The sequence below is a fragment of the Enhydra lutris genome, unplaced genomic scaffold (genome assembly GCF_002288905.1).
Source record: "Enhydra lutris kenyoni isolate GAN:26980312 unplaced genomic scaffold, ASM228890v2 scaffoldscaffold92, whole genome shotgun sequence".
Lineage (NCBI taxonomy): Eukaryota > Metazoa > Chordata > Mammalia > Carnivora > Mustelidae > Enhydra > Enhydra lutris.
In genome coordinates this window covers 3175584-3202536 of record NW_019154176.1, presented here as the reverse complement: position 1 = coordinate 3202536, position 26953 = coordinate 3175584, and the positions used below count along the sequence as shown (strand labels likewise).

At 52.9% G+C, this 26953-nt stretch overlaps 1 protein-coding gene across 4 annotated transcripts in view; it reads right to left on the bottom strand.

The window, feature by feature from the left end:
• Positions 1-549: 549 nt before the first annotated feature.
• Positions 550-26953, bottom strand: part of LOC111162394 (DNA methyltransferase 1) — a 44936-nt gene continuing 18532 nt past the window's right edge. For 3 of the 4 annotated variants that reach the window (XM_022526785.1, XM_022526787.1, XM_022526788.1), the window contains 31 exons: positions 26760-26844; positions 25021-25055; positions 24224-24305; positions 21400-21434; positions 21030-21075; positions 20855-20935; positions 20676-20785; positions 17784-17902; positions 17414-17506; positions 16459-16610; positions 16113-16300; positions 15825-16008; positions 13891-13988; positions 13537-13684; positions 12118-12233; positions 11734-11938; positions 11522-11655; positions 10393-10566; positions 8503-8724; positions 7498-7690; positions 6449-6533; positions 6143-6271; positions 5713-5995; positions 5356-5497; positions 4315-4481; positions 3724-3901; positions 2905-3100; positions 2455-2621; positions 2129-2245; positions 1191-1281; positions 550-905 (listed from right to left, as the gene is read on the bottom strand). In XM_022526785.1, coding sequence (XP_022382493.1) covers positions 871-905; positions 1191-1281; positions 2129-2245; positions 2455-2621; positions 2905-3100; positions 3724-3901; positions 4315-4481; positions 5356-5497; positions 5713-5995; positions 6143-6271; positions 6449-6533; positions 7498-7690; positions 8503-8724; positions 10393-10566; positions 11522-11655; positions 11734-11938; positions 12118-12233; positions 13537-13684; positions 13891-13988; positions 15825-16008; positions 16113-16300; positions 16459-16610; positions 17414-17506; positions 17784-17902; positions 20676-20785; positions 20855-20935; positions 21030-21075; positions 21400-21434; positions 24224-24305; positions 25021-25055; positions 26760-26844 — 4090 coding nt within the window. In that variant the 3' untranslated portion in view covers positions 550-870. Of the gene's footprint in view, positions 906-1190; positions 1282-2128; positions 2246-2454; positions 2622-2889; positions 3101-3723; positions 3902-4314; positions 4482-5355; positions 5498-5712; positions 5996-6142; positions 6272-6448; positions 6534-7497; positions 7691-8502; positions 8725-10392; positions 10567-11521; positions 11656-11733; positions 11939-12117; positions 12234-13536; positions 13685-13890; positions 13989-15824; positions 16009-16112; positions 16301-16458; positions 16611-17413; positions 17507-17783; positions 17903-20675; positions 20786-20854; positions 20936-21029; positions 21076-21399; positions 21435-24223; positions 24306-25020; positions 25056-26759; positions 26845-26953 lie in introns of all 4 variants that reach the window. The other variant, XM_022526786.1, reaches the window with a different exon arrangement.

Below are 26953 nucleotides of genomic sequence, written 5' to 3'. Positions count from 1 at the left end.
GTGAGTGCTGGTGACTAACACTTCTTGGTCTGCTTCTGCTTTGTTGGCACTTTATAGCAAGTCCTTTCCCAAAGACAAACCAAAGGAAAGGTCGGTCTTAGAATTCGGTAGGACTGAATTAGGCTGAATGCCCAGGAAGCCTACCTAAAATATTCAGTTTGTCTGTGGGCACCAGGCCAGGGCTCCAAGCCACTCTTCTTTCTCCACCATCGACTACACAGGGCTTCTATCCTCATAGTCACAAGATGGCTGCTGTGCCACCAGGCATCCCCTTCCATTCCAGAGCAAAGAAAGGCTATGCTGGGAAAGGCCAGCATGAAGACTGCTCCCTTAAAAGGCTTTCCTGGAAGCCACACTAACAAATTCCACTTGCCAGACCTGTCGCAAGTTGACCCCCACCCCAAGCACGGACACTGCACCCCGGGAGTGATCTAACTTCCACCTGACCACTCTGTGGAGTCCCCTTCAGCCCTGAGGAGCCCATGCGCACCCAGATGCAGCTGTGAGTCAGCCGGAAGCCCCTCGGAAATCACAAGTCATCAGCCAGGGTGGTTTATAGGAGAGATTTATTTGAAGAAATATTACAACATATAAAAACTACATAAAGTCTTAATTTCCACTCATACAGTGGTAGATTTGATACAACGCAGAATAAAAAACTTTTAAAATCCAGAATGCACAAAGTACGGCACAGTTTGATCACTAAGTCATTAGTTGATAAGCAAACCTCACAGAACAGCTTCATGTCAGCCAAGGCCACAAACACTGTGAACGACACATTTGAACTGACAGATTGACATGTTAAAAATACAACATCAGTGCATGTTGGGGATCCCTGGTGCCAGAAACGAGGGCGACGGGAGGGCAAGACTAGTCCTTAGCAGACTCCTCTTCCTTGGTTTTAACTGAAGGGACATAAAAAGGGAAGTCACCGCAGAGCACACGTGTGACGGACACTAAGCAACACGCAAGCACGGCAAACAGGCTGAAACCAAGGGCTATGACAGCAGCCAGGTGTCCCTGCTGATGGCGCAGCAGACAGGCAGCGGCAGCAGCTCGGAAGGGACGTTCAGCGAGACTGCTCCCGGGGACTCCCAGGGATTCCCAGGCCGCCCTGGCCAGCGTCTGAGCCAGGCCACAGGGAGGCCCGAGGAAAGGGCCCAGAGCCAACCACACGCCCCGCACCGTACCTGAGGCACTCTCTCGAGCTTTGGCCAACATACAGCGCTTGATCTCCAAGCCAATGGCTTTGGCCAGAGGCGGTGGCACAGCGTTACCCACCTGCAGGAGGGAAGGAGGGAGATGCCTGGCTTGGCACGACGGGGGTCAGCACCCGCCTCTTGTCAGAACAGCAATGAGGGCACGAAAGCCCAGGTCTCCTGCTCACGTGGGCTTCCAAAGCCCTTCTACCATGATGGCTCTGGGACCCTCCAACCAGCCCATCCTCACACCTGAAACCCCGTGTCAAGACCCACCCACAGAAAAGGGGCCTTTAAAGGGCTTCAGAAAAACTCAGCCAGATGCGGATGCACCACGCTCCACTTCCGGCCAAGAGGGGTTGTTTCTAGACAGCAGGACTTGGGGGGTGGGGGGAGGCAGGAGGTTTCTGCTAGAAGCGCAGGCGCTGCTGGCTTTGTGAGCAATGCGCAGGCGTTTCTTAGACGGAAATCCATTTAAGAAACAGCTAGCTCAACACCCTGAGCATCAGCGAGGGACGGCGGGTTCCTTCCCAGCCTTAGCAAGTGTGAATTTCCACCACTGCACGTTTCCTCTGCTCCCTCACTGAAGTTCAGTGCCCTGGAACTTTCCTTTGGGCTAAACTTGCCTCAGAGCTATAAACAGCAACCAATGTGCTCAACGAACAACAGCCTGGCCTGCGCGCACCCTGGGCCCTAGGGCCGGGGTCCCTCCGTCCTGGCATCCCCTGCCTGGGAATACGGAGGCCAATTGGCCAAAGAACTCTGGCTGCTCGGTGTCCCCTCAGAAGGGACCAGGTGAGTCCTGCTCTCCACTCACACACCCTGCCCCTGGTCAGACTGACGGGCCTGTGCCATCAGGGCCACTTGGTGTCATTCGGCCCCTGCTCAAGGCCAGAGGAAAAGCAGGCCCAGCCCCACTCCCCACTGACCTGCCGGTGCTTATCGAGGATGTTGCCGAACAGCCGGTAGGTGTCCGGGAAGCCCTGGGAGCGGGCACACTCCCGCACACTCACGACGCGGTGCTGCTCGGGGTGGAGAACGCGGCCCTGGGGGCGAGAGGTGAGGTGGGGAAGGGGAACAAGCCTGGGCCCATCGGCCCCATTGGAAACTCCAGCCTTAGGCTTGATGGCCGAGCCGGTCTCCATCAGCACAGAGGGAGGAGGTGGAGAGGAGTGCCAGCCTCTCGTGGGCCGCCCCCGCCCGCTGAGCCCATGCCTCTGTCCCCTCCTAGCAGGACCCCAGGCCCCAGCCCTACCTGCTTGCCCATGGGCTCAGGGTTGGTGACAGTCGTGCTGAAGAAGCCGTCCCACTCCAGCCGTCCGTAGAGGCCGGCCCAGTGGTTGTGCCTGTTCCCGGTGTGGGGCAAGCACCAGGGGATGAGGGTGTTGAACTGTCTAGCTGCAGAGTCACAGGCTTTGCCCGCTGGAAGAGAGGGCTGCGATGAGACTGCGGTTATGGAACGGGAGGGACAGAGCAGCGACAGTCCCCAGCCACACACACAGCGTGCACTCAGCACCTATTTACAGCAGGGACGTCCAGGGTTGGGCTGTCTGTGACTTGCCCAGGTCAGTGAGCGGCAGTCCCCAGCATCACCGGCCGGGAGCCCCCGGACTGCTGCAGGCCATGAGAAGCTAAGGGGGCTGGGAGTTGCGCTTCAAGGTAAACCCAAGGGAAGTCCCACCCCGGGCACCGGCAGGGTCCCCACCTTCCACGCAGGAGCAGACTCCGCGGAGGGCCCCGGTGCTGCTGCAGCCATTCTTCTTGTCGTGGTACGTGTAGCGCAGCTTCCTGGCCATGGTGCCGTCGGAGAGCCGCACCTCGATATTCGGCAGGTCGCGCCAGTCAGAGCCGGGCGCCAGAGGGATGTGCCGCATGCGGGCCGCCACCAACGCACTCATGTCCTGAAAAAGCGCAGCAGGGCCCAGCTGTCGCTTCAGTCAGGGAGCATGAAGCACCCGTGGGAGGCTGGATGCCACCATTCTCGGCACTGGAAACACCACAGTGCCCGGGAACCCCCGAGGGGTCTGTATCCCATCGTGGGAGACAAATGGTGGCCCAAATCAACAGCCTGGGGACTGCACGTGCCATGGAGGTAGCAAAGCAGGGACGTGGAACAGCATGGGGGAGAACAGGTGAAGGGACAGCTTAGGGCAAGCTGAGAGGGCTTCTCTGAGGTGGTGACAGGTGAGCAGGCCCCCGCGTGATCAGAGAACCACACAGAGAAAGAGCTGGTGTATCTGGGAGAACACACAGAACATGGGCAGAAGAGATGAGGTCAGTCCGAGGGGGCAGTGGCCGAGCCCTGCTGCAGGGGGCATGGACGGCAGGGGCAGGAAGAAAAGCAGGAGGCAGGAGAGCAGGGTGGGAACCAGCTGAGAGGACGCTGATCTGGGCTGAACTGGAAGGGGCCAGGCTCAGATCCTGCCTCCCACCCCAAGCCCTGGCTTGGCTCCAACCACACGTTCCATTCTCATGAGGCCACTGGTCCCACCAGGCTGGCCCTGCTCTGGCAGGGTGCTGTTACCTTACAGATGTGGTCCCTGAGGATGGGCTGGTACTGTGCCCCCCTGAGCTGCCTCTGGAACCAGGACTGAGGCTCCCCGTTGTACAAGATCTCAAGGGACGAAGCTCCATTCCGGACCTCAGGGAGGTCAGACATGGTGTCCCGCACGGTGATGGTCCGGAACGGGCCTGAGCTTAACCTGCAACAGCAGAGCAGACCGCTGACAACCTGGGAACCCAGGCCACGACTGTCCCTCACGTTACAGGTGGCGGCTGGCACTGCCCCTCACGTTACAGCCTGGCGGCTGGCACTGCCCCCTCCAGAGAGGACAACCTAGCTCAGAAGTCAAAGGGCTGCCCAAGGCCGCAAGTATACGAAGAGGATAAGCTGTACTACGGGTTCTGCTCCCGATGACATCCAGGTCTGGCGGCTGCCCCGCGTGTAGCCCTCACCCTGAGGCCAGAGCAAGACCAGAGGAGGAAGTGCTTGTGCGGGAGGCCGGCACCTTGCCGCCTGCGCTAACACGTTCTCGGCTCAGGCCTCTCCAAAGACCCGCCAACACCCCACCTGCCGGGGAACAAGCACGACACGGCGGGGTGCGCAGGCTCCCACCTGGTGATGTTGCTGACGAACTTCTTGTCGTCCACTACGACGCTCAGCTGGCAGGCCCGCGGCGCGAACACGTGCAGCGGCTCTGGGAACAGGGGAAGCTGCTCTCCGGGGGCCGCAGCCAGGATGATGGCCCGCCTCCGCGTCTGGGCCACGCCGTACTGACCAGCCTGCGGAGAACGCCGGACACGCACACTCAGGCGGGCGCCTCCAACCGGCCCCTACTTAACCCAGCAGGTTTGCTCCCAACAAGAGTAAGTGGGACCAGATGAAAGGCAGGAGAGCCCATGCCAAGGCCACTGGTCCCCGAAGACGGAAGTAAAGCGTGCCGGCAACTGCAGCCAGCTCTTTCGAGAGCTCTACGCGGGGCCCCGTGATCTCAGCGCTCTCGGTTTGGTGGGTGAGCCCAGGACCCACGAACGCTGGACACGGGGGCTGGGGGCCGGGGGGCAGCCCAGCGCCTCGCTCATGCAGGCACTACCTCACTGCCTCCCAGCCAGACTTTCTCCCCATTTTTGAGCACTGCTTCAGCTGTCGTTATGCCATTAGTTACTGAACAGGTACATACAGACTAGCAGCTTTTCAGATCAAGCATAGTTCCCTCTGATCACCGCGCAGACAAAGCTGCCCGTCGCTCCCTGGAGTACGACCTTCCCCTTCTCCTGCGGTTTGTACGCGCGCTCGTTCACCCGAGAGAGACCGCCGTGAGCGCTGGCGGTTTAGCTCTGCACTTCCGGCTTCCCCACCCCCCACGGGGATCTAACTGCTCCCCAGAGCTCCGGGCTGGCCACCACCCTTCCCTCTCAAGGGAAAGGGGCTGGAGACACTCGGCCCCCGCCGCGGGCACCAGAGAACACGACTCTCGAGGCCATAAGAGGGAAGTGGACTTCCTGGAGTGCCGGATCCGTGTCCCAGCCACCACCTCACCCACGCTCAGTGGCACAGGTCACTGTGTTACAGGCCTGTCCCGTTCAACTCTGCTTTCGTTAGAAACCATCTGCCGCCGCCTGGGACCCCACGCGCTGCCCCACCCTGGCCGCCCACCTGCAGCACGCCGAAGGTGCACTGGTAGCCCATGCGGACCAGGCAGCGGAGAGTGAGCTTCAGGACCATGGAGCGCTTGAAGGAGACGAAGTTCCGCACGTTCTCCAGCAGGAAGTAGCGGGGCCGGTAGTAGTCACAGTAGCTGTGGGAGGCGGCAGAGACCACGGGGGTCATACACACGCACCAAATGAAGAACCCCTCTACCAGAAGCTACACCTGCTGACTCAAGTCTCTCTGCCGAGAAGCCAGCCACCAGCTCCCTGGAGGCAGAGGCTGGGCGTCTCGCCCGCACGGCCTGCAGCAGGCACGCTAGCACCCTCAGGCAGCCCTGACCACAGGGGCATCTACTCTGTTTACCTGAGAAAGGAAACCACCAGGGAGTTCTTGAACTTGGAGTAGGTCCGAGAGTTGAAGCGGTTCATGCCACTAAACCCTTGGCAAGGCGGCCCACCGCACAGCATCTCCACGTCTCCCTTCTGAGGCAGCTTCTGACCCCGGGAGTTGGTTGCCTCCCCGGCCATGACCAGCTTCAGCAGTACGTTGCAGTCCTCCGTGAACACCGTGGACCCGGGATTGTTGAGCCGAAATGCCTGGGCCGCAGGGTCCCACATCTCAATGGCCCACAGTGTTTCCGAGATGCCTGGGACATACAAGGACAAAGGTGTGCGAAGCATCCCCTCGAATCACACTGGAGGCAGAACTGTGACCGGAGCCAGAAACGTCTTCCGGGTAGAACCTGCCTCATCCAGTTTGACTAGTTGCACAAACAGACTCTCACGGTGCGTACCTGCTTGGTGGAAGCCTTCTGACAAGCCCCCGCAGCCGGAAAACACATCCAAGGTCCGAAGCTTAGGCAGTTTAATTTCGGTCTCGGGCTCACTCGGCTCACATGTCTGAGACTTTGCCCTGCCCTTCCCTGGAAGAGACAGGCCACAAGTTAGGTCAGAGCCCTAACCTGCTCTCCTTAAACCCTCATTTTGAATTCACAGCAAAGAACAAGCTAACAGCAGAAGCTGTGTTTTCATACCAAAGGACTCATGAGTTCCCGAATTATGTAAGACAGACTCGAGATCCGTGTGGAATAATGACGTACCTTTACCCTTCCCTTTCCCTTTATTTCCAGGGCTGCGGGCATGGTTTGGAGGATCTTCAAAGCTTTTGTTCTTCGCATTATAGGCCTAAGAAGGAAAAAAACCACAACAGTCTGGCAGAGAAATACACTGGTCCCTTTTCTTTTCTTTTTTTTTTTTTTAAAGATTTTATTTATTTATTTGTCAGAACGAGAGAGAGAGAAAGCACACAAGCAGGCAGAGAGGCAGGCAGAGGCGGAGAGAGAGAGGCAGGCTCCCCGCTGAGCAAGGAGCCCGATACGGGACTCGATCCCAGGACCCTAGGATCATGACCCGAGCCGAAGGCAGCGGCCTAACCCACTGAGCCACCCAGGCGTCCCATACACTGGTCCCTTTTCTAACAAAGAGAATTTAAGTTAATCTGATAAAGATCCACTTAATTTCTCCCTAATTACGGCCACAAGCAATTAACCATCAATAAGAATACTTCGATTTTATTATGCTGGAAGCAGGGGCGGGGGGAGGGGAGTTCTACGATATAAACATTTTATGGGGCCAACACTGGAACTCCTGCTATTCTAAGTACCTGGCCTACTCATTCTAAAAATAGGCAAAGTGACAACTGGGCCTCCCACAGGGCCACCTGAGGGAGACAGGCGTGGAACAACTTCAGATGACCTAATGCAGGAAAAGGCACGCTCAAACAGCTCAAAAGCGATTAGCTTCATTGACAGACTCCCAGATCCCTTCTCGGTCACCAGTGCTCAGCCGTATACACCTCACCCGGCCACAGATGCCTGAATGGACTGATAGGCAGGACTGAGTCTGCCAGGCAAAGGGGCACCTTTCCCTAGCTCACATTAAGGCACTGATAGGGCTAGCACAGGCCACCTACTAGTCTCCAAATGCACTGTAGATGCATAAGGACTCTCAAACGTTACTTCTGGCTGAAAGAAGTGTAAGTTCCAGAAGAACTCGAATACTGCAGATATACTCTGAGCAATTCCACGACTTTCTTGGGGGCTGGGACTTTGACCTGAAGCCCCTCCCTCCAGCCAGTGCAGGGTACCACCTCAAGGAAGTAGAAGCGGTCCGGCCCCCCTGCAGAGAAGTCCTGGAGGCCCCCAGGCAGGTCCTCCCCGTACTCCACGGTACAGCGGCCCTGCACGGCCTTGAAGTCCACGACCACCTCCTCATCGCTCCAGTAAAGCAGGTTGATGTCTGCATGGTAGCTTGCTGGGGTAGACTTGTGGGTGTTCTCTGGCCTGAAAATGGAAGCGTCTTGGTTAGCAATTCTCTCTCGCTGTTAACTAACAAAGAATTAAACGGCACCACATTTCTGGGGGTGCTCAGAAAACCAACAGGTAAAGACCACAACCCCGTTAGTTCAGCTTAAGTTCTATCCCCCTTCATTGGCACGACCAACTGAGTGTGATGCCTTGCCATGAGCTCAGGGAATGATTTGCTGGCTCCTTTACCATGGACAAGAGCTGCCCGCTGCCCATTAAGCATCTAGAGCTTTCTTCTCTTGCTTATCCTAGCCAGACTTCTCGTTTCTTTTCTGCTAATACAAATGATTATTACAAAGACTTTAAAAAGTCTTTGATATACATTAGTTAAGTGAAACAACCTTATACCCATCTCTGATTATTTTCAGGTTAGCTCCTAACCACTACGAGTTACTAGGATCCCAGAAGCAGACTAAGTGAAGCCAAGAACTTGGGAAAAGGACAGAGGGAACCCCAGAAACAGGAAGGGGCACCTGGGAAGAACAGGAGGACAGAATGGGGAGGGGAGGTGGGAGGGGGCAGAATCCAGACAATCCATCCCTGACTTTGTCACACACTTGACTTCTGCGTAAGGATTTGGGGCAGAGAACTCTGTCACTTTAAAACAAAGGTCTAAAGCAAGGCTATGAAATAGAATTAAGTCACTGTTATCACCCACTAGATAAATAATCAGAAACACTTAGAGAAACAGCTGCCTTTACCAAGGTCTTAAAATACCACTGTTACGACCCCATTTCAGACTTCTAGAAAGACTGCTGCCTCCCGGAAGAACAGAGGCCTTCACTGACCTATAAAATTTGTTGATTCTGATCTTGATGTCAGTCTCGTTGGGCCTGCCGTTGCTCTTCTTGATACAGAAGATTTCTTTTATTCGGCCAATTCGATATGGCTCAGGAGCATCCAGGTTACTGCCTTTGATGTAATCCGAGTACTTCCGGTAGTGTTCTGGATACAGATCTTCGTCCACAGGCTCCTTCCGCGGGCGTTTGACGGGACTGGACAGCTTGATGCTGCGGAGAAGCAAACATTACGCGTAACTGAACGTGAGACCACAAAAAGCAATGACCTCGGCCTTCCTCACCAGCCAGTAACAACTACTACTTAGCTCGAACACCTTAGAAACTAATGCAGCTAAGTGCCCCGAGACTTAGAGAACGATTAAATCTCACCCATATAGTTTAAAATGAGCATTCTCGGGGCGCCTGGGCATCTGCCTTCGGCTCAGATAATGATCCCAGGGTCCTGGGATCGAGCCCCACATCAGGCTCCCTGCTCAGCGGAGAACCTACTTCTCCCTGCCACCCGCCCCACCTCACCTGCTCGTGTGGCTGTCAAATAAATGAAATCTTTAAAAAATAAAATAAACCGAGTCTTCTCCATCTGTGCACTGCTCGCTATAATAGCTACTGACACTGTCGCAGTCTGCCCAGCTCCCGGCCACACAGCAGGACCGCGCTTCCTGGCATGTGACTCATCCTGCTCAATGAGTGTGAGAAAGGACATACAGGTACTTCTGGGCGGGAACAGTTAATTGCCAGGAGAGCCTCTGGGGCGCTTCCCCTTGGCTCAGACCGGCAACTCTGAGAAGGTAGTGGTTCCACCAGCTCAGCTCCGAGTGACCCAACTGGCCAAGTGCCCTGCTGAACTATGATGGACACAGCGCAGGCAAGAAGGAAACCTCCCGTCTATGGGCTTGTTCCCAAGGCATAACCTGTGCTCTGCCGACTGAGGTGCTGACCGAGCAGTGAGGCTGCAAAAGGCACAGGGCAGAGACTCGCAGTCTGGGCAAGCCAGAGGCGGCCTGGCTGCCGAGGTACTGGCCATCTATCTGGCTGCACGTTGTCAAGGCTGCCATTCAGGAAGGCAGCTGCCGTGCTTTCCCACCAGGCCCCCTTAGTTGGACAGGCTCCAGGGGCACCCCCAAGCACCTGTGCAGACACCTGTGCTGTGCAGCAGGCACCAGGACACACAGCACCTCAGACACCCTCCCCTCCGCACCACGGACAGCGGGGCTGAAGGGGGATCCAGGCGCCAACCGCACAAGGCCGGAAGGCCCCTGCCCTGTGCTCTGTAATTCAGAGTAACTGAATGGAGGGGTGAGGACCGGGTTCCAACTGGGACTTTAGGGAAATGCCACTGCAAGTCGGGAAACAGAGAAGCTCGGGAAGTGCTGGTTGTCAACGCAACCATGTGCTAATTCTTAGAACAAAGACTGGATCAAGTGTGGAAATTCCTCGGCTTTATTTGTCACCGAAGAGCCCCAACCCCGACTCAGAAAGAGGTCTTGCTCCTTCCTGGTCAGTGGGCTTGCAACTCCTGTTTGTTCAATCTTACTCTAGGCCAGGCACTGGGCTAAGTGCTTTCCGTTCAACTCACTTCATCCTAAGAGCTCGGTGGGCGAGACCATCCTCCCATGGGACCGAAAGTGCCTGAGAGGAGATGGTCTCATCTCCCCAACACGCGCACCAGCGCCCCCTTAGCCGGTGCATCCTCGGGCTTCCATCAGGCTTACAGCTTCACTCTGCCCTGGAGGGCTGGCCGTGGCTGGTCACCACAGATACTACAGTAACAGTTTAGGCAGCAGCTAGTCCTCGGGGTCCAGGCTGGGGGACATCGCGAAGCGAACTCTGTGCTGGTCCAGAGCTCACGGCCCTGCCCTGGGCAAAGCGGGCACTCACTTGAACGTGAAGGCCTCAGGGAGGAGGTACACGCCATCACCCACTCGATACTGGATGCCGTTCTTGGTGGCCGAGCTGTAGAGAACCCGGGTGTCCAGGTCCTCAAGCTGTTCTAGGACCCTGGGAATTTCTTTCTGCCTCATTTCAGCCAGACGGGCACAGCTTACACAGAATCTGAAGCAGCAAAGGACAGAAACAAAGGCCCTGAGCTGCTGAGCAGCAGCTGCACGAGCAGCCAGAGGCCCAGAGACTCTGAAGACCAACAGAAAATATTGCAAATATTTGCAGGAAATAGCTTTCCTGTAGTTTATGTTCACGCTTTGAAAACACTTACTTGGGACCCAAGATATAACACAAGAAAGTGACAAGTCAATTCCACTTTTGAGTAGTTGATATAAAAAAGGCAAAACCAAACCAAACCAAACCCCTAAGACACACAGAAAGTAGAGTACAGGAGAGAGTACACCACAAGCAAGAACGCAGAGTGGTTCAGTCAGAGCTCAAGTCAAAGGAGTCTCAGACCGTTCTCTATTGGCTGAAAAGCTAGCTGGTAAAATTCAACATTATTTCTCGTCCATAAGCCCATAAAGGAGAGCTAGAAATGGCCCTCATTGGAGATCAAGTCACAAGGGAGCAGCAGGCTGACGGGAGAAACACCAGAAGCGTGCAAGGCGGCCCTCTCAGCCTCTGAGAGGCGCCGGAGCCATGCTGCGTCCCAGCAAGTGAGGCACAGAAGCCACAAAGGAAGGTGTGGAGCACTGAACATCTGGAGAAAATCTTAAAAAGCAAGCCTCCCTAAGAGCAGTCAGTCACCAGGTAGAATAAAGCAGCATCAAAGGGAGCACTCATGGAAGAAAACCTCTAAGAAACACAAGAAAACGTGCAAGGTCTGTAGCACAGACGCCGAAAAGCGCACAGAAGCACACATTCTGCTCCTGGACGGGAGAGCCTCTCATGAAGGGAACTCCGCGCCCAGTCCGTCCACACACTTAAAGCAACTGTGACCAAGTCAGGCCGTCTTCAGTTGGTGGGGAAAAGGAAGCCCGGCAGACAGCAGCACGCATGAGAGTCGGAGGGCCGCATAGAGCCGCGCAGGCCCTGGAGCACCGCCGGCCGGGCCAGCACTCACTTGTACTTGTTCTCCTCCGTCGGCTGGGTTTTCGGAGGGGACTCGAATCTGGCGTAGTCTTGATCATACCACAGCTGGTAGAAGTAGGTCTTTCCGTCATCCTCCGCTATCATGGCCTCGGGATCCAAGCCTCCCTTTGAGCACAAGGACCTGGTGTCAGCCACGACCCCACGCAGAGAGAGAAGGGCACACGAGGGGCGCTGGGCACTCACCTCCAAGGCCCAGTTCTCCGATGGAGCTTTATAGACGACCTTCACCTTGCTGTGGATATACGAAAGCTGCATGTCCTCACATTCGTCCACCAGGAACAGCTCCAAGGGGTCCGACGTGGCTCCGAGGACCGTGTCTGTCCCGGCGCAGAACCAGTGGGCATGGAACATCTGCCCGTTGCTGCTGTCCTCCCACAGCGCAGTGACCCTGGAGCCCGAAGAAAGGCACGCACTTGACCGGCAAATCCGGACTGAATCCACTTAGGGCAACTTGTGTTTTCTTTTTGCAATTAGCCTAGCAAAGAGCTGCCGCTGCTCTCCGAACATGAGCATCTGCTAGTGGTCTAAGAACGTGTGCTGAAGTCAAGCAAAGGAAAAGACACAAACCTTGCCAAATACAGCGGTTTTGAGGAGTCATCTGGAATAACAGAGACACAGTCCCCCACTTCCAGGGTTTCTGAGTCGATGCACACCTTCTTAAAGTAACTCTTCTTCCCATCAGTCTGAAAACGAGAGCTTCATTTCAGGTGAGGATGGGTCTGAAGGTCAGTCTCGGCTTGACCTACCTGTTCCTATTACTTTGCATAAAAGCCTAATTCCTAACAATTTTGTTAAGTCACGAGGCTCTACCGACCCGGTTACTACAGAAAACATCTGCCTCCCTTAGCTGGAAGTCTGCGCAAAGAGCACTCGTTCCCTCATCAGCCCTGCCCTTCAGTGCTGGCAGCAAAGCAGATACCAGCATTTGACTGTAAACGGCACGGGTCCCAGCTCCTCGTGCCAAGGTCCTAAGACCACACCCTGCCCCCAACTCCTGCCAGTCTTGAGGACCTACTTCTCCCACCAGGAAAGCTAGTTTCCAACTCAGGGCCCCCGCCCTGCCTCTCCCCCACATCTTTGTGAGGCTGGTTCCTTGCCAACCTTCAGGGTCTCTGCTCAGGTGCTGCCTCCTCAGGAAGCCTCCAAGGCCCCAACCTCCCTCCAGCTCTCTGCCCACTGGACAGTACGTGCCCCTTTCCTATCCTGGAGGGAGGATCAGCACATAGGACAGAGGCTTAGCTGCACCCAGGCTTACAGCAGCGTCGGGCAGGGGAAGGCCTCACGCCACATACCAGATCTTTGGCTTACAGACATCAAGGAAGCAATGCTAAAGGAAAGGGAACCTCTCCAGCTTTGGTAAAAGTTGTGCCTTAGGGGGACCTGGGTGGCTCAGTGGATTAAGCCTCTGCCTTCAGCTCAGGTCATGATCTCAGGGTCCTGGGATAGAGCCCTGCATCAGGCTCTCTGCTCAGCGGCAAGCCTGCGTCCCCCTTCTCTCTCTGCCTGCCTCTCTGCCTACTTGTGATCTCTGTCAAATAAATAAATAAAATCTTAAAAAAAAAAAAAAAAAAAAAAAAAAAAAAAAAAAGTTGTGCCTTAGACAATCACAGAACGACAGGGAGGCAATCTGCTAGTGTCTCCAAAACACCCACACCCAGGCCAGAGGGGGCAGCGGTGGCTCTCTTTGAAACAAGCTTTGATGGAGAACCAGCCTGACACTCCAGGACAGTGTCAAATGCCCACTTTGAAATGTTAGGAAAACAGAGTTTGGGGCACACAAGCAAACAAAAACAAAAAAATCCCAAAAGACCATTTCTGGTGCATGGCCAAGGGCCCTGGCCTCTCCCACTGGCCCCGCTCCTCTCGGGGGCAAATGAGCAGGTTTCTCTGCCCCAGGACTCAGGTTGCTGAAGGGGTGTGGCAGTGACACACAGGGCGGCTACTTTCTCAGAGCTGTGACAATAAGACCATCGTCTCCAGGATTACCTTGACAGCGTCTCCAACCCAAGAGATCCGGTTCTTGTTTTGTTTCTTTTTCTTCCCCTGATGCATTTTTTTGGGTGATGGCATCTCTGGAATATTATCATCGACCTCTTCATCGTCATCTGCCTCCTTCATGGCCATGTTGGGGCACCTGTAAAGTCACTCGTTATAAGCAAATCTCCTTTATAAGTGAAACCTACTGGGGCTTTTGTAGTCAGATAAAGGGACAGGCCTGGTGACAACGCTAGATAAGGGAAAACTGTCTGCTCCGGGTACCCTGGCCCACCTGTTCTGGGCCAAGCTCACTCGCTATCGACTGGCATTTTCCTCTGCCACGAGAGCGTCAGCCAAACCTACCTCCTCTCCTGGCAAGCCTGTTTGCTCCGCCCGCTACCGCCGAACTTAACCATGTCTTTACAGGCTTTACACTGTCCACATTCGGGCTGCTGACAAACCTAAAAATTTTTAAGAAGGGAATGAAATGGCCATTAGTAACTATTGGCAACCTTTTTTTTTTTTTTTTTTTTTTTTTTTGGTGAATTACAATTTTAAGAAATTGTATTTAGCCTCATTAGGTTAAGTATGAGAAGGAAGTCCAGAGCAAGATCCCATTCTTCCCCTCCAGGCGAGCAAATTTAAAAAGCAGGACATGTGTTGAGACAAGTGCAGAGAAAGCAGTGCTCAAAGGGTAAGCCAGCACCACCACCCTGGAGTTTTCTAGACCGAAGTGAAACATAACCCACACCCCGGCAATTCTGCTTCTACGTAGAAACGGTCACAAGAAACCTCACTCAGGGACTCCGCCACAGCATTGTAACAGGGATAATGCTGGGAGATTCATATAACAAAATGCCATTTAATAATCCAAGTGAGTCAACTAGACTGAACCGCATCAACACGGAACAGGTGCAGACACCAGCTGTGTGTATTTAAGGCGCGTTGAACGTTGCACGTACATGCGCTAGATGAAAAAGTAAAACCGAAAGAATGGTAAGAACATGTGAGTTCCTGTGAAACCAAAAGGAGCGCGCAGTCCAGCAGACAGCATGAACACAGGTTCTAAAGGCAGCTGTGGCATTTCGCATGAGTGTTTATCCAAAATAAGTCAAACACAGGCGGACCCCAACTCCAGGCCACCACGGTAACATGAGCCGAATGAAGTTTCTGGTTTCCCAATGCAGACGGAAGTTATGTTTACGCTACGGTGTGGTCTTTTAAATGTGTTATTAACTAGCTTTAGGTCTTAAAAAAAAAAAAAGATAAAAGGAAGTATATTTTTAAAAAATTCTTTACTGCTAAATATATGCTAACTATCATCTGAGCTTTCAGCAAACTACAATCACTGGTCATAGGTCACCACACATATGATGAGTAAGTGTGAAATACTGTAAGAATTACCGAACTGTGGGGCGCCTGGGTGGCTCAGTGGGTTAAAGCCTCTGCCTTCGGCTCGGGTCATGATCCCAGAGTCCTGGGATCGAGCCCCGCATCGGGCTCTCTGCTCAGCGGGGAGCCTGCTTCCTCCTCTCCCTCTGCCTGTCTCTCTACCTACTTGTGATCTCTATCTGTCAAATGAATAAATAAAAAAATCTTAAAAAAAAAAAAAAAAAAAAAAAAAAGAATTACCGAACTGTGACAAACTCAGGGAGCAAATGCTATCGGGAAAATGGCACCAACAGACCGCTCAATGCAGGGTTGTCACAGAACTTTGATTGGTAAGAAAGAAAACCAACCCCTCAAATCAAAAATACATACAACCCTCTCCCCAAATGCAGTGTCTGCGAAGGACAGGAAGACAAGGGATACCCACAGTGGACACCAAAACACCGCCTCTCCACGTGACCCGAGAGATTAACCCCCAACTCCTGAGTGAGGCAGATGTAAGAATTCACAGCAGAGAGGGCTCTTAAAAGGCCTCAAATCTACTTTGGACGGAGTCTCCACTTCCCTGGGAAAGTTACACCGGGAGACAAGGAAGGCTCCCGGCGGGGGGCAGGGGGGGGTTTCCTCCCCATCAGAAGCGGCAGCGCCTGTGTGGGGTAATCCCTCCCTCTGCACCCAGTGTGACCCAGACAGAACAATGCCACCGGGAGGCCAGCCTCTTCGGTGACAGTGGCGTTCGCAGCAAAGTGCCCAAGCACCCCTCTTTCCACAGCTGTTCGGTCAATGTGTGTGTCCCGTGGGGCAAGCAATCCCCCCCCAGATAACTGACTCTGGCTTAGGGGTGACGTCTGAGCAGGGAGAGTCTCAAGCTCCCGATCACTCAGGCAGCGCAGCCCTCGTGAGATTACCTCACAGACGCCGCACCGCCGGCGCTTGAAGGCATTCTCCTTGTCCTCTTTGTCGTCCTTTTCGATTTGCTCTGCGAAGAAAGTGTCGAAGATCTGGTAGACCAGCTTGGTCGTGGTGGCTTTAGTGGGACCTTTGTCCTTCTCTTTGGCAGAATGCCCAATGGTCCGACGTCTTTCAGCTCGCCTGCGACAGAGGTTTCCAACGTGTTAGGGGCTGGGGAGAAGTGCCCAGGACACTGTACCTTCGCTGGTCTCGTGTCTTCAGTTTTATTCCTGCCACATCCTTACCTTTTCCCAAGGGTGACCCCAGCCAACTTGATCAGGTCTCTCATGCAAGGGGTCAGAAAGATGGGCTGCTCGTCACTGTCCCCAGCCTCATCGTAACTCTCTACTTGTTCTACCACAAACTGGGCGTGTCGAAGGAGAGAGTCCTCTGTGAATCGATTCAGGTTGAGCACAGAAGGAGGAACAGTGGTCTTTAAGAAAAACATCAGAAGTTTCTCTTAGGCTTAAGCGAAACTGTTCTCATGAAACCGAAAGACAGTTTCTCATCTTAGATGTGAGTTTTCGAGCAAACGCCACGCAGCCCATAAACAGGCACGCAGCCCAGGTCACAAAGACCCTGAGCTCTCACCTCAATTTTGTTGATCAAGTCTTCATAGGTGGAGTCTGGGTTGCCCTGCAGGAACTCGACCACAATCTTACTTATGTAGATCTTCTCCTGCATCACACTGAACAGCGGCGCGTACTCGGGGTTGGGGTCCATCAGAATGTACTCGGCAAAAGCTGCAGTAAGTGGAAATTTTAAAAAGTGGTTTGAGGGGCGCCTGGGTGGCTCAGTGGGTTAAAGCCTCTGCCTTCGGCTCAGGTCATGATCCCAGGGTCCTGGGATCGAGCCCCATATCGGGCTCTCTGCTCAGCAGGGAGCCTGCTTCCCTTCCTCTCTCCTTCTGCCTACTTGTGATCTCTTTCTGTCAAATAAATAAATAAAATCTTAAAAAAAAAAAAAAAAAAAAAAAGGCGGTTTGAACCTAATGGCAACTATGACAGCCAAAGAGTAGGGATGAGTCTGTGAAGACTCTGGAACAGTCTAAGTCGTTCCCTATGCAAAAGTCACCAAAATGCAAAGTACATTCAGAGTCAACTCGTTCAGAAGTGGTCTGAGACAGCCAGGGAATGGGGGCGCCCGGCTGGCTCACTCGGGAGAGCACACAACTCCATCTCAAGGTTATGAATTCAAACCCCACCTTGGGTATAGAGATTCCTTAAATAAAATCTTAAAGACATCTAGAGAATAGGAGACTGGCCAAGGGGCCTTATTTCGGCTCATCTTTGATTTTGGAATTCAGTCTGGGTTTGAGCTAAAGGGATAGGACCTGTTCTTTCAGCTAACTGGAGGGTCAGTTCCAGAGCCAGCTGGAAAAGTCATTCTGTTGGAACCCGACCTTGTTCCCACACAGTCACAAGTTAGTCAGCTGCTGTTCCCGTGAGCCTGAGGCATCCCACCAGAGCCCAGGCGAGCCCCAGGGAGGGCTGGAATGAAGGCCCCTTCGGATCCCGTTATAGTCCCCAAGCAGCCACATACTTACAAGTGCTGAAGCCAATGAGCGCCTTTTCGCCCCCGTCAAAGCCAGTGATCCACCATTCGTTTATGGGGCCAAGATTTTTGCCATTAACACCACCTAAGAGAAAAAAAAGAAAATTTCCTGAAAATGAACTAAGAGCCAGGACTCCCATCAAACCCCAGAAGGGCCAGTGGCACCGAGAGCCCCCGAGCTGACTGCTCTTGACAGCCGAAGCGGGGAGTCCGCAGGGCCAGCGGGCTATGCTGACAGCGGTCCGCAGCACGGTCCCAGGTCCCAACTTGAAGAGGGCGGAGCGCCAGCTGAGCACTGCTTTGGAGGCGAGCTTCATTTTTCAGACCTCAGTCCCACACAGAACCCGGAGCGCTCCACTCACCTTCGAGAGATGGGTCATCATCATATATTGGCTTCGCGTAACCGGAGAAGAAGAGTTCAACGTTCTTCTCTATGAGGCCGGTGTCGATCGGGCACAGGTGACCGCGCTTGCAGTACACGCTAGACAGGCAACAGAGAGCCGTTACCAGCCCGCTGGAGAAGGCAGGTGGCCATACAGAGTTCCGTGCAGACCCGAGGTGATGGGACCAGGCGCGAGTCCTAGGCTCCTACCTTTCCAGTTGCCAGAACACTAGATCGCCACAGTGTCCTCACCCCAACTGTTCTACCAGACTCTCCCACCTATGCATCAAGAGGACCTTGACGCCTGCAGGCCTAGGTGTCTACAGGGGTGACACCAGATCAGGGAGTCTTACAGCGGGAGGACAGGAAACCTCGTAGGGGGGGAGTAACTCCGTCTTCCCTTGGCATATTGCTAACGTCTAGGGCTTGTTCCACTCAAGGTCGTGCAACACTTGCTTCCATTAGCTCCAAAATGCTCTTCACTGCCCCAGAGAGAAGCTCATCTCCGGTAAGCAGACACTACTTCCTATTCCCTCCCTGCCCTGGCAACTCCCCACTCTGTCCGCATTTACCCGTTCACAGTATTTATACGTGGTCAGTGCTACAGGAGTTTCACCTCCAAAAAAAAAAAAAAAAGTGTAATACAGCATACTACATTAACAGCATAAAAGTAGTACAAAGATATGGGAAGGACAGACTTTGGCTCACTCAGATGGTTAAATCTCAAGCTTCAAAGCATCCACAGTCCTGTCACCCAAATGTCAAACTTCAGAAGAACATGAAATCAGGGTGTGTGGGGGGCGGGGTGGGTCTTTCTGCTCATGCTGGCCTCAGCGACTACTTTCTGCCCCAGAGGTACTATCTTGTTCCTCAAAGGCCCAGGCAGGCCACATGCCATCTGCAGCGCTGGGAGAACCACCCTCCACCACGATCCCAGAGCGTAGCCCTTGGAGGCCAGAAACCCTCATCGTGAAACCTCATAGAACTTAAGAAATGAAAACATGAGCACCTTGAGCTGAACTCCGCTACTACATGGCAGGCATGACAGACAGACATGAGTCATAGCTCTGCTCTCTGGACTTACAGCCCAGTGGGATGCGTGGACACATATCAAGGGAGAGCAGGACACCATGGACCTACAGAAGAGGAGGAAATAGTACCCAGCCAGACAAGCTTTCCATGAGACCTCTTTTTTTTTTTTTTTAATTAAAAATTTTATTTGAGATTAGAGTGAGAGAGTGAGAGACAGCACAAGCAGGGGGAGCGGCAGGCAGAGAAGCAGCCTCTCCACCAAATCAGGAGCCCAGTGTGGGGCTTGATCCCAGGACTCTGGGATCATAACCTGAACTGAAGGCAGCCGCTTAACCAACTGAGCCACTCATGGGTTCTCCTGATAGAGGTGATATCAGGGAGAAGTTCTAAGTTCCAGGCAGGGGCAGGACCCACTAGTTCATAGTGCAGACCCTGCCCTGGACTTGCATCCATTTGCCACTTTTAGCCCAAGTACCAGAGGTCACCAGAGTCCCTCAATACCCCAGGCAGTCTGACTCCAATGGCCTGAGGCTAAAGAGCACATTATCCCTGAGAAGTATGTCTTTAGTGCCACCTCCCCGCCATGCAGGAAGGAGTCTGCAGCAGAACCCTCTCCAGAGGGCAGCCAAAAGCCCCCAAGCTCTGACACTCCTGACTACAGCAGCCCTGGCTCCCCGAACCCGGTCTGCGGAGACGCAACAGGGACACACGAGGGCATGAACGTCGGCGGTTTCAACACAGCACGCTTCCGTGGCCGAGGCGAGGGCCAGGCCTAGAGATCACAGGTAGACGGACAGCATCCTGACACAGATCAGGATCCTGATCACGTTGGAGAGGAAGATACAGCCGACCACCGACCACAGGAAGCAAGGAATGTACTGCAGAAGAAACATACTGGGGATCCTGTCTGAGGGCAAGAGAACCCCTAACTGGCTCGGGCTCACAGGTGTCATGGAAGTGATGCCCATCTGAGGCTTGCATCAGGTGTGACGGAGGCCACCCCCCACCCCCCGCACCCCACAGGAAGGGGAAAAGCACCTGCTACGGCCGGAAAGAAATCCTGGGCTAGTCCTGGAGTCAAGCCATTTCCCACAAACAAAGCACAGCCTCACAGTAGCTGCAGCGAGAAGGGGCCGAATGGAACACAGGGCCCTGAACACGGAGACTCCGCATCTTCAAAGGTTTGTCTGAACCTTGCCAAAGGCGCAGTCCAGATGCCAACACCCTCACGCAGAAAACGCGGGGGTCACTGCCACAGTCTGCAAAGCCCTGCAGGATCTAGCGCCCTCCCTGACCCCCAGCTCCCTCAACTCCCACCACAGCAGCCTCAGGACGGCATCGTCAACAGCTAACAGGAGTCCACCTCGCAGTCGCACGCACTGTGCCATCCATGTGCGGAGGCGGGGGTGTCCTTCCCAGCCATCCCCTTGGCTCGTTCTCCAGCTCACTAAGGGCTCTGCTCAAGTCATGTACCCGCCATTCCACACATGTTCTTTTCTCCCACCCCCTCTGCTCGCCGTGCCTTTCCCATCTGCCGTAGCTGTCGCTACCCGACAGGGAGGACGTTGTTTCTGCCCCCACGAAAGCAGGGACCTGCACAGCTCCATCCCTAACACCGAGATCAGTACACAGCAACCCTACCACACTCCTGCCATCTTTGTGGCTCTTACCCATGAAGTCTTGGCAACTTAGGAAATGTTACAGGTTAGGTGTTAAAGAACTTCACTAGGATGGGGGAAGGGGGGAAATACACAAAAACAGACAACTTCACGGGGACCTTAAGTTCGGCATCGTCGGGGAAGCGCTGTTTTGCTATGGAGCGGAAGCGCGCGTTGGTTACCTGAAGCAGGTCAGTTTGTGCTGGGGAAGAGCCTCGTAGCTCTCAAAGCCAGACTCGTTGGCATCGAAGATGGAGAGCTTCTCGCTGGTCAGCAGCTGTGGCTCGTCCACCTGCGAGACAGCCCGCCGTTAGGCAGCGGCAGAGGCCGGCCTGGACGGCGGGGCGGAGCTGGAACTTACCGCGTCGGGAGGGTGCTGCTCGTACTTCAGATCCGCGTCGTCCAGGTACTGTCCGCACTGCACGCACCGCAGAGGGTTGGTCTGGGGGCAGGGACAAAAACAGCGCTCAGAGGGTGGGCGCTGGGCAACCCCGCCGCCGCTGGAGCACCGGTGTTACCCCCGGCTGCAGGTTTACCTTGGAGGACACTACTGTTTTGGCTCGGGCCATTTTCTTCTCCATTCTGAGAATAAAGCACAAGATGGTTTGGTTTTTAAAATCCTTTCAGAACATGTGAGAATCTACCAAAGCCACACCTTACCTACCAACACCACCAGCATCGCTGCTGCCTCGTGGCAAGGTGCTGGGTCCCCTCCCCACCCTTCCCACCCAGAGGGCAGCTGCCTCAGCAGACTGGCAGGGCTCGGGTCCTGAGCTCACAGAGCCAATCAGACACAAAGCTAAGCTACGGCTGCTCTCGCAATTCACTAAAAGCCTCTTTATCTTTCCTTCTAGAACAAGAATTTTAATAAGACCTGCTTTAACCAAGACAAAAACAAGTTCTTACGGTTCTTTGGATGTAGTTTTGCGTCTCTTCTCTTCCTAAACAGAGAGAACAAAAGAGGAGTGAAGGATACAACAAAGTATTTTCCATCTGAGTAATGCTTCAGAATTTTACATACATGTTTATCACAAAACCTGGTCAGAGGCAGAGAGGAAGGCAGTCAAAGGACCAGTGAAGCCCCAACCATCTGCCGTGTGTAAAGTCTTATATTCAAAATTCCCATAATGAAAGACTTTTTTTTTTTTTTTTTTTTTTTAAAGATTTTATTTGAGGGGCGCCTGGGTGGCTCAGTCGTTGAGCCTCTGCCTTCAGCTCAGCTGGTACTCAGGGCTCCAAGATCCCGGGATACTCAGATTGAGCCCCGCATCAGGCTCCCTCCTCCTTCCTCTCCCATTCCCCCACTTGTGTTCCCTCTCTTGCTGTGTCTCTGTCACATCTTAAATCTGTAAAATCTTAAAAAAAAAAATTCTATTTGACGCAGAGAGTGTGCAGACGTGCAAGCAAGTGCACACAAGCACAGGGAGCAGGAGAGGGGGAAGCAGGCTCCCCACTGAGCAGGGAGTCCGATGCAGGGCTTGATCCCAGGACCCTGAGATGATGACCTGAGCCAAGGGCAGACACTTAACCAACTGAGCCACCCAGGTGCCCAACAGAGACCACTTTAAAACACACACACACACACACACACACACACACACACACACACACACAAAAGTTTAGGGGCGCCTGGGTGGTTCAGTTAGTTAAGTGTCTACCTTTGGCTCAGGCTGTGATCTCAGGACCTGGAATTGAGCCCTGCCCCTTCCCCCACCTCCTGGCTCCCCACCTTACGCTGGCTGTCCCAAAATCTTTAAAAAATAAAACTTTAAAAATTTTTAAAAATGTTTAGCTTTCTTGTACAAGCAGTACCTCGTAAGTCAACAACTGATGAGGGGTGCTATGGAATGAATTAAGTCCCCCTCAAATTTCACGTTGAAGCCCTAACCCAGAATGTGGCTGTATTTGGAGGAGGCTTTTAAGGAGATGGGAGGTGACCAAGGTTGTAAGGGTGGTCACAAGGTTGGGTCCTACTCCAACAGGACTGTGTCCTTGTAAGAGACAGCAGGCTCCCGCTCTCCCTCCACATTTGCACAGGGAAGAGCCTGTGAGGGCACAGTGAGAAGACAGCTGTCGGCAAGCCAGGAAGAAAGGCCTCACCAGAAACTAACCCCGTTGGCATTTGATCTTGGACTTTGAGTCTCCAGAACTTTGACAATAAACATCTGTTGTTTAAACCACCCGGACTATGATATTATAGGAGTCTGCTTGGGCTGCCATAGAGAAAGGGAAAACCTACTTCTAGAATTATTTGGGGTAAATGAAGGAATGAGAAAACTGGACTATCACCACTCTGCAACTCCCAGCGATAAAACAGACTTGCGCAGTAACTGCTAAAAACCTCCGTGAAAAGCTGAGAGGGACTTTATGAAGGATGGATCAGGTGACAACCCTTCGTCCCAGTGATCACTCTTAAAACCATAAACAGAAAACTGTGCCTTCTGGTGTGATGCAACAGGAAGCGCCTGGCACCACCTCGGCTGTCCAATGGAAACAAAAGACCCGCTTCTCGGTAAGTCCCCAGACCTACCCCTCAGCCTGTAGGAGACAGGGCTGGAGAGAGATGCTTAACACACGTGGGGGGTGCAAACGACAAAAACCCAAACCGAGAAACCCTACAGGCAAGCCAGTTCCCTCCATAAACTGCAAGAGGAAGGGGCACAACTCTGGATGAGCCAGGACAAATGTCAACCAAATTCACCGGACAGACCTTGTTCGGGTCCTGATTCAGTGTTTGTTTGTTTTTAAAGATTTTATTTATTTATTTGACAGAGAGAGAGAGAGAGAGAGAGAGAGATCACAAGTAGGCAGTGAGGCAGGCAGAGAGAGAGAGGGAAGCAGGCTCCCCGCCAAGCAGAGAGCCCGATGCGGGGCTCGATCCCAGGACCCTGGGATTATGACCAGAGCCCAAGGCAGAGGCTTTAACCCACTGAGCCACCCAGGCACCCCAGTCTCCACTGTTTTTATAGGCAGGGAAATTTGAACAGACTAGACCTGGACATTATGCTAATGGTGGTCTTGTGGTGATATTTAAGAAGAGTCCTTTCCTCTTACAGGTAGTTCTTCTGTAAGTATTTTAGTAACACATCGGGATTTGTTCATTATCACCCAGGGGTGAGGGAGGATGGGAGAATGGGGAGGGACGGACAGAAACACAAGACCCGAGCTGAGAGCTGTTGCAGGTGGATGAGAAGGCAAGGGGTCACTACCCTATTCTGCCTACTTTGGGGGTATGCACGAACACCTTAATAAAAAGTTATCTTAAAAAAAAAAGGGGGGGGGCACCTGGGTGGCTCAGTGGGTTAAAGCCTCTGCCTTCAGCTCAGGTCACGATCCCAGGGTCCTGGGATCGAGCCCCGCATCGGGCTCTCTGCTCAGCGCAGAGCCTGTTTCCCTTCCTCTCTCTCTGCCTGCCTCTCTGTCTATTTGTGATCTCCATCTGTCAAAAAAATAAATAAAATCTTAAAAAAAAAAAAAAAAATCTGGGGCACCTGGGTGGCTCAGTGGGTTAAAGCCTCTGCCTTCGGCTCAGGTCATGATCCCAGGGTCCTGGGATCAAGCCCTACGTTGGGCTCTCTGCTCAGCAGGGAGCCTGCTTCCTCCTCTTTCTCTCTGCCTGCCTCTCTGCCTACTTGTGATCTCTGTCTGTGAAATAAATAAATAAAATCTTTAAAAAAAAAATCACTTTGGGATGTAGGAAACACAGCAGGATTGAAAAACAAGAGCTTACCTTTTCATCCTCATCTTTTTCCTCAGAAACTTGTGGTTTTACTCTTTCAGGTTCTTTCTCTTCAGGTCTCCGTTTGGCAGCTCTATTAGGTAAAGAAATATATGCCAAATATTTGCTCAGAATAACCATATTGCCAACTCATATAGAAAGTAACAAATTTGGGGCTCCTGGGTGGTTCAGTCCTAGTTAAGTGTCTGCCTTCGGCTCAGGTCATGATCCCAGGGTCTTGGGATCCAGCTCTGCACCGGGCTCTCTGCTCAGCGAGGAGCCTGCTTCTCCCTCTGCTCTCCCCCCAAGTTGTGTTCTCTCTCTCTCTCATTCTCACTCTCAAATAAAATCTTTAAAAAAAAAAAAAAAATTAATGCCTCCCTATTGAGAAGCAAAATATTTAGAATATATCTGGGCAACAGATTCTTTCTTCCCATCCAATGAAGAAAGCCCCTTGTGATGGTTGATGGTGGCTTTAAAAGGAGCATTGATAAGTTGTAGTAACCCTAAGAGAAGGCCCCCAGAAGCCCCCTGTGACCCCAATTTGGGCCACATGAGAAGTGCTGGGAGCTAAGAGACACATGAGATTGTGCAGGGCTGGGACGGCTACCCAAGTGGCAGAGGGTAAGGGGTAAGGAAGAGGCCCAGGGTAATTTCTTATCCAACCCTGCCTGAAAGGATCCAATATTCCAAGAGTATCATCAGCTCCCTGTAAACCGCTACATCGTCACAGATCTCTAGAACGATAATTTCAGGAACGAAAATTTCACAAAGCACAGCACAAAGGCACAAGCATTCCAACCACTTACAGATCTTTGGGTTGACTTCTGGGTCTCTTTTCATCCTAAGAGGGTGAAGCAGGGAGGAGAGAGAAAGAGGGGAAAAGTTAGTTTCTGAGAAAAGAGCAAGACCAAACTGAAAGCATCAGTTAACAACCGCAGCACTGTGGAATTGGAGAACAGGAAAGTCTAGAAGGATATACAGGGTAGAGTCGAAACTTCTAATTTTTAACTCCATTCCCTACCCCCTCCAAACAAGAGTGGACCAGGAGTTGGCAAACAGTTTCTATCAAGAGCCAGAAAACAAACATTTTTGGATTTTGTAAGCCACACGGTCTGTGTTGCAACTACTCAGCCCTGTCATTACAGCATAAAAGCAACCAGAGACAATACAGAAGTGAAAAGGCACGGCTCTGTTCCAACAGAACTTTGTAAAAAGGAACATAGGCCAGATTTGGGCCATCATTAGCCAACCCAGTCCCAGGAAAGCTCATTGTAAAAGGGAATATTATAGCCATTTAGAGTATGTTGTAAAAAATGCCTGTAGTTCGATCTCTCATCTGGTCAGAAGTGAAGAGGTCATACGGACAGCAATGGAACAGCAGGAAAAAAACCAGGACAAAACTTAGCAATCCAGTATGGAAAATCAATAAAAGAATTCCCAGCAGTCACCAACTCCTTGTTATATACAATCTAGCACCTTCTGATCTTATGTACAAAAAATACTGCTGATAAATTTATTGAGCTCATTTTCATAGAGTAACAACTCTATTAGTAGATTTATTAAAACAGAAAAGCTAACAATATTAGAAAGAGTCACATGTGTGTTCTCTCCATCCCTTTCTACCATGAGGCAAAAGCTCCTGTCACTTTCTGTCCGCAGGGACTGGGTGTTCTGACACCATCCCAAAGGTCTCTCCAGAGGGCCTGGAAAGGGATTCTGGGCAAGCACCTTTAGTAAGAAAACCGGTATCTGGGCAGAAAAGGTGAGAGACAAGAAGATGGTAGAGCAAGCTGGAGGTGGCACCAAAAGGGTCAAAGGCCACAGAATGAGAATGGATGCCTAGTGCCAGCCAGGTTGGAAGGAAGTTCATGACCCAGCAAGTCTGTGACCTGTCTCCACTGTTTAATCTCAACAGACAAACGAACTAACAAAAAATCATGACAGAGACAATCCTGGGATTGTCCTAGTTCAGCTTCTCTTAGAAGCGAGCACACTGCCTGAAGGGCTGGAGAGCCCGGTGCTGCGGCTCCCCGGGCAGGAGTACCCCTCCCCTGGAGCTCGGGTAGCAGGACCGCCCTGCAGCTGACCTCGCCAGCCTGTATTTTCATGAAGGCCCAGCCCTGCTCCACACATTATGTTTTAGAGTTTAAATGTGTTTACATAGCTGAAATGGGGGCGCTGGCAGGATGGGGAGACCTAGACTGAGAACTCAGGAAGCCAGCAAAGCAGCACAGCTGTGGCCGATGTGTCTGAGGGGACACAGGTCAAGCCTTCTCACGGAGGAGCTGGAGAAGCCGACGCACACCCCTTTGGCAAGGCGCACACAGGCCCCACCCACTGTGATGGGTAAACAGACAACTGTACGTTCACTGACGTGCAATGATAACCATCAATCCCCACCAGGGGCATAAGGTAATCTTCCCAGAGTCGCCCCATGGGTAGGTAGGACAGGAGTTGAACCCAGAGCCCTGTCCCACCCCATGTGTCCCAACCACATGGGAATAGATAAAAAGTGACATTTAAGAAACCAAGATTCAGTCTTTACCCTCTCGTCTCCTTCATTCATTTCAGCCTGCGCCCCCGCTCTCCCTTCTCTGTCTGGCTCCTCCTTAGGCTTCGGTTTAGGTGTTCTGTCACACAAACGGAATACGTACACGCCGGTCAGCTCAGGGAGCCTGACGCCATTGCAAGCAGCCCCCGCGATGACTAGACACAGCCTCCCCCCACGACTTAGAGCAT